This window comes from Oncorhynchus clarkii, chromosome 20 (assembly GCF_045791955.1).
Source record: "Oncorhynchus clarkii lewisi isolate Uvic-CL-2024 chromosome 20, UVic_Ocla_1.0, whole genome shotgun sequence".
Taxonomy (NCBI): Eukaryota; Metazoa; Chordata; class Actinopteri; order Salmoniformes; family Salmonidae; genus Oncorhynchus; species Oncorhynchus clarkii.
The window spans coordinates 9,023,386-9,036,609 of record NC_092166.1 but is presented as its reverse complement, the minus strand read 5'-3'; the positions used below and the strand labels follow the sequence as shown (position 1 = coordinate 9,036,609).

The following is a 13,224-nucleotide window of genomic DNA, read 5'->3' as shown; positions in this document are numbered from 1 at the left end:
AATTCTGGTTCCTCTCTGCACACATAAGCTTGTTAGCTAGCTAGCTTGTTAGCTAGATCTGGTCTAGCTCTTGAAAACACTAGGCGGCATTATGTGAAATGTAATGGAACTGAGTCATGGTCAATGGCTAGTTCTAGTCCAACGATAGTTAAACCAACTCTCTGACAATATGGGGATGAGGTAGTTGGATGGGCTATGTACAGATGGGCTATGTAATGTAATGGAACTGAGAGTCATGATCAGGGGCTAGCTCTGGTCCAACGATAGGTAGCTCTGATCCAACGATAGTTAAACCAACTCTCTGAAGTTCAAAGACATTGAAAGTTCCTCCATAGAAGCCACTCCTCCGTAAGTATAATACTGTGGGCCTAATTCAGATATTGCACGTCATAACAACAAGATGCCTAGCGCTTCATGCCCAGCTCTCTCCTTACCCACAAAATGTTAGTCCTATTCCACACCTCCACACTTGTCTGTCTAATGCATATACAGTTGGAGTCAGAAGTTTACATACACCTTAGCCAACTACATTTAAACTCAGTTTTTCACAATTCCTAACGTTTAATCCTAGTAAAAAGTCCCTGTCTTAGATCAGTTAGGATCACCACTTTAATTTAAGAATGTGAAATGTCAGAATAATAGTAGAGAATTATTTATTTCAGCTTTTATTTCTTTCATCACATTCCCAGTGGGTCAGAACTTTACATTCACTCAATTAGTATTTGGTAGCATTGCCTTTAAATTGTTTAACTTGGGTCAAACGTTTCGGGTAGCCTTCCACAAATTTCCCACAATAAGTTGGGTGAATTTTGTCCCATTCCTCCTGACAGAGTTGGTGTAACTGAGTCAGGTTTGTAGGCCTCCTTGCTCGCACACACTTTTTCAGTTCTGCCCACAAATTGTCTATAGAATTAATGTCAGGGCTTTTTTGATGGCCACTCCAATACCTTGACTTTGTTGTCCTTAAGCCATTTTGCCACAATGTTAAAAGTATGCTTGGGGTCATTGTCCATTTGGAAGACCCATTTGCAACCAAGCTTTAACTTCCTGACTGATGTCTTGAGATGTTGCTTCAATATATCCACATAATTTTCCTGCCTCATGATGCCATCTATTTTGTGAAGTGCACCAGTCCCTCCTGCAGTAAAGCACCCCCACAACATGATTCTGACACTCCTGTGCTTCACGGTTGGGATGGTGTTCTTCGGCTTGCAAGCATCCCCCTTTTTTCCTCCAAACATAACGATGGTAATTATGGCCAAACAGTTCTATTTTTGTTTCATCAGACCAGAGGACATTTCTCTAAAAAGTATCATCTTTGTCCCCATGTGCAGTTGCAAACCGTAGTGTGGCTTTTTTATGGCAGTTTTGGAGCAGTGGCTTCTTCCTTGCTGAGTTGCCTTTCAGGTTATGTTGATATAGGACTCGTTTTACTGTGGATATAGATACTTTTGTACCTGTTTCCTCCAGCATCTTCACAAGGTCCTTTACTGTTGTTCTGGGATTGATTTGCACTTTTCGCACCAAATTATATTCATCTCTGATAGACAAAACGCGTCTCCTTCCTGAGCGGCATGACGGCTGCGTGGTCCCATGGTGTTTATACTTGCATACTATTGTTTGTACAGATGAATGTGGTACCTTCAGCCGTTTGGAAATTGCTCCCAAGGATGAACCAGACTTGGAGGTCTACAACTGTTTTTCTGAGGTCTTGGCTGATTTCTTTTGATTTTCCCATGATGTCAAGCAAAGAGGCACTGAGTTTGAAGGTAGGCCTGGAAATACATCCACAGGTACACCTCCAATTGACTCAAATTATATCAATTAGCCTATCAGAAGCTTCTAAAGCCATGACATAATTTTCTGGAATTTTCTAAGCTGTTTAAAAGGAACAGTCAACTTAGTTTATGTAAACTTCTGAGCCACTGGAATTGTAATACAGTGAATTATAAGTGAAATAATCTGTCTGTAAACAATTGTTGGAAAAAATACTTGTGTTATACACAAAGTAGATGTCCTAACCCACTTGCCAAAACTATAGTTTGTGAACAAGAACTTTTTGGAGTGGTTGAAAAACGAGTTTTAATGACTCCAACCTATGTGTATGTAAACTTCCTACTTCAACTGTATATAGCTTGCACGCTCCATAGCAAGCTGCTCTATCCATTGGTGAGGTCATTAAATGTTGAGGTAAATGTAAAAAATATTTGTGGTTTAAGAGTTTTAAAACAGGAACAGAAAGGAGCAATGTAAATTGTTATTTATTTAGGATTTGAACCGGTTCAGAAATGTCTTTTACTGGTCAGAACAGTGGAACAGAACAAAGAAAAATATGTTTGAAACATAATATCGGTTCCAACCCCTGCTTACAACATATTGATGGAGAAAAACTAAGCACCCAACACAGGGCGTTTAATTTTTTAGGAAATATATTTAATATTCTTTTTCAAAACAGGTTCCAAGAGAAACTTCATCCACTCTGTGGGAGTCCCTGAGCTCGATCTGAATTTGTCTCTCTGTCTGCCCATCCATCTCCTCGTTATTCATCCTCCATGTTCCCCTCTATCCCCCCTGCTTCCTGCTTCTTCCTCTACTACATACACGTCCTGCAGTGTGTATGTACAGGGAGCCGTCGCTGCATGAGATCGAGGAGAAACAGCGCTCCAGGAAGAACTCAGGGACTCCCACCATGAACGGAGGGAAAGCTGTCAACCAGAATTCCTAGCAGCGGGGCCCCAAGGGTGGGGGGCCACTAGGGTGCCCGGTCCCCCCTCTCTTAAACAGAGGGGGGAGGGGCCACAAACTCCCCTCACCACCATGCCCTCTGAAGGGATGGACCGCCACGAGGGGGAGGAACTACACCCAAGACCACAAAAAAACTCTTGCCTGTGAAAATCTTTTAGACAAATATCAAGATAAACCCAGAGGAAAACAAAAAAGCGACTACAAACATTTTCAATCAGGACTTGACCTACATTTTATGCAAAAAAGAAAAAAAAAGCTGTGACAAGACAAAGAAATGGTGGTCTCTTCACAATACAAATATCTATCGTTTCCAATTTTTATGCTGTGAAAAATTTGCTTTAAAACACGTTTGATTTCCCATGCGTTGATTTTCTGAATGCTATGACACGCTCACAAGTTTTATCGTCCATTAATAATAATATTATGTATGTGTTGACTAACTCATCATCCCAATTTTAGTATCATTGTTATTCTGTTTTTCGTTTGAGACTGTAGAAGTTTGAAAAATTGTTTGTGTTCATATTGCGTGACAGTGAATGCCCTTTTTCACTGGTGTGAGGGTAAACATGTAATGTATATGAGAGCTCGCTGTTGGGCTCGGAAGGAACAGGTATGGGTGGGTGGGATGGGTTTTGCTCAGGTGATTGTCCTTTCGGTGAGGAATACGTTGGGTGGATCTCAATACTCTAATTTGGAGTCTCCTCACACTCTTCGGTATTACAGGACTAGACAACTAAAAGCAATACAGAGGGGCTGCTACAACAAGCCTCACAGCAGGCATCTATCATATTATGGTGCTTTCGAGTGCTATCGGAAATGTGGAAATACAAGTTCCCGACTCGGAAATAACCACTTGAACGATCCTCAAAGTCTGAAACACACGTGGGAAACATGGTCCAGAGTTGTGACGTTTCATCGCTGGCCCTTCACCTTTTCAACCACTAGACGGTAGGAGAAAACCATTTACAACCTTAACCATGTGATTAACGTAGCTCAGTGGATCCGTACAGTAAATAGTTTGACACATTGTCAACGTAAGCAACATTAGCTAGATTAGCCATCTAGCTAGAATCTCATTGGTTGAAGAGTTATTCCAAACTTCATTAGCACACGAGCACACTCATGCCATAATTTACAACTTGGTAACCAATTGGGAAATACCGAGATTCCGAGGACCACTCGAACGCACCATTACTCTCAACAATCCCGTCCTGTCAACTCAATGGTCAGGAGGGAAAAGAAACAAGAAAGGATAGCCTTGAAATAGCATCAATACTCTGGCAACGTGTTTGTAGGCAGGAGGAAAAAAGGTAGATAGAACTTCAGGTTTGTTTTTGTTAGGTGAACCAGCACTACTAAAGGGATTTGTCTCTAATAAGAACTAGCTTGGCCAATCCTATGGGAGAAAATGTAATATTCTCTCCAGAAAACAGGGAAACTTGGCTAGTATCCGCCAATCAAGGATTCTTTCATGAATACTTGAAACTGGTGTATTTCACCTCAGCATGCGCTTTGACAAAGACTTGATGATCAGTGATCAGAGAATGCTTTTAGTCGGTACAAAGAAATCATGGACATGTCCTTAGGAAGGCAAGTTGTGGCTTGTTTAAGGGCAAGACATAGACACAGTACTGTATGCATCAGAGAAGGTTGGATTGCTGGCAGGTCTTGCAGATCAGACAAGTATTCGTCCCAATACTCTTAAGAAGCTTCCTCTCCTTGTGTCTTGTTGATGGGTTGTGGCGTATTCATTTCATAGAAGTAGTCTCTTTATATCTTTATATATACAAGGTAAAGGAAAAAAAAATAAAGGAAGTCTTTTAAGAGGATTTTGGACAAAGCCCCTGGGAAACCCGCTTTCATTGTTAATATTTCACCTACGATACTGTACTCAATAACAGCCTTGGATGGAGCCCAGCCATCCAAAACCCAAGAAAACAAAACATTTGGACGCCAGAAGGTGCGTTTGCCCTGAGAGTCTGTAAATATTTCACTGTTTTGTACTTCCAGGCTGGCATCCTAATGGCTTCCATCGCAGTAGGGGCTGGCATCCCAATGGCTTCCATCGCAGTAGGGGCTGGCATCCCAATGGCGTCCATCGCAGTAGGGGCTGGCATCCCAATGGCGTCCATTGCAGTAGGTTTGGTGAGCCATTAAATGAGCCATTTTCTGCATTCTGGAAACGAGACCCTGTCATTTCATAAATCAAATGTAGGAGAACGGCTGTATATACAAAGGAGATGAAGGTCAAACCAGTTGTTAAGGCAGGGAAGACCCCCCCCCCCCCCCCATCACCAATATAGACAAATCACCCGTGGAGGAGCAATCCACTGATCCTATCGTTCGTCTAACTCAGGAAGTCCCACTCCAGTCCAATGAACGGAGTCCGACAACAAGGCGGGCCACCCTTGCCAATCGCCCAATGCACAAAACCTGGCCAAAGGTGTGGTCCTGGGGCGTCTGGGGGGGTCTGGGGGGGGTGTCAGGCCTGGATATGAGTTAAGGGATGTCAGGGTGTCATGTCAGACACGTCCACTTCTAACTGGCAGGTCATGGTAGGAAGACCAGCACAAGGTATTGCTCTGTGTCGGGGGAACTGAAGAAAAAAAAATATTATTCACAAAGGTTCCACTGGGGTCTGGAGAGAGCTGGCACAGTTCTGCAGTAGCTGCTTCACTATAAGTAGTCCACAGGCACAGATCTAGGATCAGCTTGCTCTCCTTTAGTTCTAACCTTAACCATTAGGTCAGCGTTTCCCAAACTCAGTCCTCGGTGACCCCAAGGGGTGTACTTTGTTTTGTTTGTTTTTGCCCTAGCACAACACAGCTGATTCAAATAATTAACTAATCATCAAGCTTTGATTATTTGAATCAGCTGTGTAGTGTTAGGGGTAATAAAAAAAATGTGTACCCAGTGGGGGCCACAGGACCGAGTTTGGGAAACACTGCATGAAGTGGTGGATATATCCAACCTGTAACCATGAAGTGGTGGATATATCCTACCTGTAACCATGAAGTGGTGGATATATCCTAACTGTAACCATAAAGTGGTGGATATATCCTAACTGTAACCATAAAGTGGTGGATATATCCTACCTGTAACCATGAAGTGGTGGATATATCCTACCTGTAACCATGAAGTGGTGGATATATCCTAACTGTAACCATAAAGTGGTGGGGACGCAAAACGGACCTTAAATCAGCATGTATCATGTACCTGCAACTACTACTGGGGGGGGGGGGGGGGGGGGGGTTGCGACGAAGCATTGCATGAAAAATGGATGTACTTTACAGAGAAAGGAGGGGTTGAGGATAGAGAGTGAGAGTAAAATAGGTGTAATAGAAGTGAACAAAGAGGACACTTTTGGGGACAAGATGAAAATGCCAGAGGGACTACCCACGGGCTCAATACTGTGTAAAGGGATATTATATTTTGGTTTGGAAATGATTTAACCGTCAATGGAAAACACGCATTTATGCATTATGAATTGTGAGATTAAAAAAAAAATGCATTGATATTTAAATTCAGAAATGAAGTTAGTGATTGTTTAAGAATAAAAATACATTATCAAAAGCTTTCACCAATTTACTGTGCTGCCGTTTTCTTGTTGATAACCTTGTGCACTGTGTCCACTAAGTTCTTCCCCTGATAAGAACATCCCCCCCAAAAAATACTAGATTTTGTTCTACACCCCCCACCTTGATGATCGAGAGAGTGCCCAGTGTCAAATCATTGAAGGTGATTTATCATGTCATTCAGGCTCGAGTCCAATGTCATTTTGGGATTGCGCTCCTGCGCCCTTAATTCTACCATTGTCATGGAAACAGACTTTTCCCCCCTGCTGTCTGCAAGGAGGAGGAGGAAGAGGAGGAGGAAGGTTGGTGCTGATGGCTCCTGTACAGAGGACACTCTCCTTGATGTTCTAGTTTTCTATTTGAATTTTCTCCCTCGTTTTAGGTGAGCACCTGAAAGAAAGGCAGCACTTCAGCAAGGGATGAGTGTACACCCACAGCGAGAGAGAGAGAGAGCGAGAGGGAGAGGAAGATAAACCCAATTATCACTCTCATCTTTCTCGCTCCTAACAGCTCTCATACACACACACACACCTCTCACAACAGCTACCATACACACACACACATACACACCTCTCACAAAAAGATTGTGCTCTCTCTCACACACACACACTTCAAAGAAAGCTATTTTATCCCAAGGCTATTTTATCCCAAGGCTCTGATACAATCATTCTGAAGCTATGCTCATTTCTATGCAAAATTGGAGAAGCATTGCTCCAAGATGTTACTGTCTATCTATAGTGCTGAATAGAGTTGTTATTTTGAAGGTATTTCGATTGAGCCAACTCTGGTACAGGAACCAATTCAAAATGTATTTATGTGTAAGCAATAGTTCATTCATGTTTACAAACCTTTAAAGGTCCAGTACGTACCTTTTGTGTGTACCCGACTAAGTACACATAGAAATGTGAGTTATAGATCTGTAATTCTCATTGAAAGCAAGCCTGATAAGTGGTAGATCCCATTCTATGTGCACTATTTCTGCTTCCTCTCCTTACGTTTAGTTTTTTGTGTCTTTTTACCCTTATGGGGTTTGTACACAAGCTTTAAACATCTGAAAGTACAATATTTTTGGTTATTGAAAAAAATATATTTCACAGCGGTTTAGAGGGTACAATGATTCTCCACACTGCTTGTTTTGGCACATGCTATCTGTCCCGTGCCATCTTTTGTTTCGATCCAGCGACTGTTATTACTGTAACATGCCTCAATCACACATGAATAGGAAATATAGGCATCGTCTAAAAGGCTCCCGTTTATTTGGGATTGAGGCATATAGCATTACATCTCGCCATTGGACCACTCTTGAGAAAGTTGTCTGAAAGAAGCGTGACAAACATTTTTGATTGAACTGTCCCTTTAATATCACAATTCACAGAAAGACAATATCTATAATCTATATAGGAATCTATGCTGTCCTTTTTTGCCTCCTGATAAACCTTTAATAGGTAGAAAACAGCTCACAGACAACAAACTTTTTTTCTGTTAGTGGGAAAAAAAGAGTCAGCTGTTTAGACTACCTCGGAAGTCCCTCGGCACCTGAGGAGAGCAATGTCAAGGGTTGCAGCCAGCTCTCAGCCGCACTCCGCACCCTGCGACATGTAGATATGGAACAATGTTGGGTATCTGACTGCAGCCCTGCCTCCCACCTAGTCCCTGCTGTGTGAGGAAACACTGGGTCGACAGCTCTCCATTGATTCTCTGAATACATTGAATTAATTATAACACTAACATTGAGTTAATACCAGCGTGAGACATCATCAGACCATCATCCAGACCATCATCAGGCCATCATCAAGGTCATCATCAGACCATCATCCAGACCATCATCCAGACCATCATCAGACCATCATCAGACCATCATCCAGACCATCATCCAGACCATCATTCAGGCTTGCCTCCAGACCATCATCAAGGCCATCATCAGACCATCATCCAGACCATCATTAAGGCCATCATCCAGACCATCATCAGACCATCATCCAGGCCATCATCCAGACCATCATTCAGGCTTGCCTCCAGACCATCATCCAGGCCATCATCAGACCATCCTCCAGACCATCATCCAGGCCATCATCAGACCATCATCCAGGCCATCATCAGACCATCATCCAGACCATCATCAGACCATCATCAGATCATCCTCCAGACCATCATCCAGGCCATCATCAGACCATCCTCCAGACCATCATCAGACCATCATCAGACCATCCTCCAGACCATCATCCAGGCCATCATCAGACCATCATCCAGACCATCATCAGACCATCATCCAGGCCATCATCCAGACCATCATCCAAACCATCATACAGGCCATCATCAGACCATCATCCAGGCCATCATCCAGGCCATCATCAGACCATCATCCAGACCATCATCCAGACCATCATCAGACCATCATCCAGACCATCATCCAGACCATCATCAGACCATCATCCAGACCATCATCCAGACCATCATCCAGACCATCATCAGATCATCCTCCAGACCATCATCAGACCATCATCAGATCATCCTCCAGACCATCATCCAGGCCATCATCAGACCATCCTCCAGACCATCATCAGACCATCATCAGACCATCCTCCAGACCATCATCCAGGCCATCATCAGACCATCATCCAGACCATCATCAGACCATCATCCAGGCCATCATCCAGACCATCATCCAAACCATCATACAGGCCATCATCAGACCATCCTTCAGACCATCATCCAGGCCATCATCAGACCATCCTCCAGACCATCATCCAGGCCATCATCCAGGCCATCATCCTGACCATCCTCCAGGCCATCATCCAGACCATCATCCAGACCATCATCCAGGCCATCATCCAGACCATCATCCAGGCCATCATCAGACCATCATCCAGGCCATCATCAGACCATCATCCAGGCCATCATCAGACCATCATCCAGACCATCATCCAGACCATCATCAGACCATCATTCAGACCATCATCAGACCATCATCCAGACCATCATCAGACCATCATCCAGACCATCATCCAGACCATCATCAGACCATCATCCAGACCATCATCCAGACCATCATCCAGACCATCATCCAGGCCATCATCCAGACCATCATCAGACCATCATCCAGACCATCATCCAGACCATCATCAGACCATCATCCAGACCATCATCCAGGCCATCATCCAGGCCATCATCAGACCATCATCCAGGCCATCATCCAGACCATCATCCAGACCATCATCCAGACCTAATAAAGATCTACTTCCATGTCTTTCTTTATTTGCCTCATTATCTTTCTTCCCTTTTTCTTTCTATCTCTCTATTCCCCGTCTCCATCCCTATGTTACTCTGGGTGCGTTCCCAATGGCACCCTATTCCCCTTGTGCCCTGGTTAAGGTAGTGCACTATGGGCCCTGGTTAAGGTAGTGCAATATGGGCCCTGGTTAAGGTAGTGCACTATAGGTCCTGGTTAAGGTAGTGCACTATGGGTCCTGGTTAAGGTAGTGCACTATAGGCCCTGGTTAAGGTAGTGCACTATGGGCCCTGGTTAAAGTAGTGCAATATGGGCCCTGGTTAAGGTAGTGCACTATAGGTCCTGGTTAAGGTAGTGCACTATGGGCCCCGGTTAAGGTAGTGCACTATGGGCCCTGGTTAAGGTTATCCCTGGTTAAGGTTATCCCTGGTTAAGGTTATCCCTGGTTAAGGTAGTGCACTATGGGCCCTGGTTAAGGTTATCCCTGGTTAAGGTTATCCCTGGTTAAGGTTATCCCTGGTTAAGGTTAGCCCTGGTTATCAATACAAACATTTTCTTAACAAGTTCTAACACTCCTCAAAACAAATGCGCAGTAGAAGAAAACCAACATTTATGTTAGAAAAGAAAAAAAAAAAAATTGGGCTTGGTTAAGGTAGTGCACTTTGGGCCCTGGTTAAGGTAGTGCACTTTGGGCCCTGGTTAAGGTAGTGCACTTTGGGCCCTGGTTAAGGTAGTGCACTATGGGTCCTGGTTAAGGTAGTGCACTTTGGGCCCTGGTTAAGGTAGTGCACTTTGGGCCCTGGTTAAGGTAGTGCACTTTGGGCCCTGGTTAAGGTAGTGCACTTTGGGCCCTGGTTAAGGTAGTGCACTATGGGCCCTGGTTAAGGTAGTGCACTATGGGTCCTGGTTAAGGTAGTGCACTATGGGCCCTGGTTAAGGTAGTGCACTATGGGTCCTGGTTAAGGTAGTGCACTATGGGCCCTGGTTAAGGTAGTGCACTATGGGTCCTGGTTAAGGTAGTGCACTATGGGCCCTGGTTAAGGTAGTGCACTATGGGCCCTGGTTATGGTAGTGCACTATGGGCCCTGGTTATGGTAGTGCACTATGGGCCCTGGTTATGGTAGTGCACTATGGGCCCTGGTTATGGTAGTGCACTATAGGCCCTGGTTAAGGTAGTGCACTATGGGCCCTGGTTATGGTAGTGCACTATGGGCCCTGGTTAAAGTAGTGCAATATGGGCCCTGGTTAAGGTAGTGCACTATGGGCCCTGGTTAAGGTAGTGCACTATGGGCCCTGGTTAAGGTAGTGCACTATGGGCCCTGGTTAAGGTAGTGCACTATGGGCCCTGGTTAATTAAGGTAGTGCATTATAAAGGGAACAGGGTGCCATATGGGACGGAGCCTCTGGGTTTAGATATGGGACGGAGCCTCTGGGTTTAGATATGGGACGGAGTCTCTGGGTTTAGATATGGGACGGAGCCTCTGGGTTTAGATATGGGACGGAGTCTCTGGGTTTAGATATGGGACGGAGCCTCTGGGTTTATATATGGGACGGAGCCTCTGGGTTTAGATATGGGACGGAGCCTCTGGGTTTAGATATGGGACGGAGCCTCTGGGTTTAGATATGGGACGGAGCCTCTGGGTTTAGATATGGGACGGAGCCTCTGGGTTTAGATATGGGACGGAGCCTTGCGGACATTGTTGTCTTCTTCCCTCTCAGAGAGAATGAGGAACTCCTAGCTCTGAAGTAGGAAATTCCTCATAAAAAAAACAATTGGTCTCCATTCAACTAAGCAGTCTGCCTTTGATCTTAATGGGCTCGCAGGTCTTTTCTCATGTCTTTTCATCCAAATCTACTGTTCAGAAGTGAAGAATGTATTGGATAATTGGCTTTAATTCTTTCCCAGAGCAAAGGAAAAAAGCAAGTTGGGAATCATTATATGGCTGTAAATGAAAGAGGCATACAAGTGGGAGCGACTGCACAGAAGTCTTGGAAATGTTGTGCTAGTTAGAAAAGAAAGATTACCACAGAGAAAACGGAGATGTTCTTCCTTTGTATGCCTTGAGCCATTCTCTCTGTTTTAGTAGTCACACAAAGACACACACACACACACAGTGTCACTAACTTATGAAGCACTGGGACAACTACTGATACATGTAGTCCAACACACACACACACACCTCACAGAAACTCATATAATACACACACACACCTCACAGAAACTCATATAATACACACACACACCTCACAGAAACTCATATAATACAGACACACACCTCACAGAAACTCATATAGTACACACACACCTCACAGAAACTCATATAATACACACACACACACCTCACAGAAACTCATATAATACACACACACCTCACAGAAACTCATATAATACACACACACACCTCACAGAAACTCATATAATACACACACACCTCACAGAAACTCATATAATACACACACACACACCTCACAGAAACTCATATAATACACACACACCTCACAGAAACTCATATAATACACACACACACCTCACAGAAACTCATATAATACACACACCTCACAGAAACTCATATAATACACACACACCTCACAGAAACTCATACACACACACCTCACAGAAACTCATATAATACACACACACACACCTCACAGAAACTCATATAATACACACACACACACACCAACCTCTGCAGGTATGATCATGTAATTTGGCTGGCAGTGTTTCCTGTTATTTTACAATGCTGTTCTGCTCTTTCCCATTAGCTCAGTGACAGAACAGATCAATTCCAATAGCCCTTATTCCATCTTATTCCCCCTCTCTCTCCATCTAATTAGTTCTCTCTCCATCTTATTCATTCTCTCTCCAACTTATTCCCTCACTCCCTCTCATTCTATCTCACTCCCCCTCCCTTCCTCTCATTCATCTCACTCCCCTCTTACTCATCTCACTCCTTCTCATTCCATCTCACTCCATCTCACTCCCCTCTTACTCATCTCACTCCCTCTCATTCCATCTCACTCCCTCTCATTCCATCTCACACCCTCTCACACCCCTCTTACTCATCTCACTCCTTCTCATTCCATCTCACCCCATCTCACTCCCTCTCATTCCATCTCACCCCATCTCACTCCCCCTCACTCCCTCTCATTCCATCTCACTCCCTCTCATTCCATCTCACAACCTCTCACACCCCTCTTACTCATCTCACTCCTTCTCATTCCATCTCACTCCTTCTCATTCCATCTCACCCCATCTCACTCCCCTCTTACTCATCTCACTCCCTCTCATTCCATCTCACTCCCTCTCATTCCATCTCACACCCTCTCACACCCCTCTTACTCATCTCACTCCTTCTCATTCCATCTCACTCCCTCTCATTCCATCTCACCCCATCTCACTCCCCCTCACTCCCTCTCATTCCATCTCACTCCCTCTCATTCCATCTCACAACCTCTCACACCCCTCTTACTCATCTCACTCCTTCTCATTCCATCTCACTCCATCTCACTCCCTCTCATTCCATCTCACTCCCTCTCACACCCCTCTTACTCATCTCACTCCTTCTCATTCCATCTCACCCCATCTCTCTCCCCCTCACTTCATCTCATTCCATCTCACTCCCTCTCATTCCATCTCACTCCCTCTCACACCCTTCTTACTCATCTCACTCCTTC

General features: G+C 44.3%; 1 protein-coding gene across 1 annotated transcript in view; it reads left to right on the top strand.

Annotated features, from left to right (window-relative positions):
• LOC139375840 (fibroblast growth factor 12) overlaps nt 1-3,343 on the top strand; it is a 37,358-nt gene extending 34,015 nt beyond the window's left edge. The window contains exon 4 of the mRNA XM_071117753.1: nt 2,613-3,343. Coding sequence (XP_070973854.1) covers nt 2,613-2,725 — 113 coding nt within the window. The 3' untranslated portion in view covers nt 2,726-3,343. The remainder of the gene's footprint in view (nt 1-2,612) is intronic.
• The last annotated feature ends 9,881 nt before the right edge of the window (nt 3,344-13,224 follow it).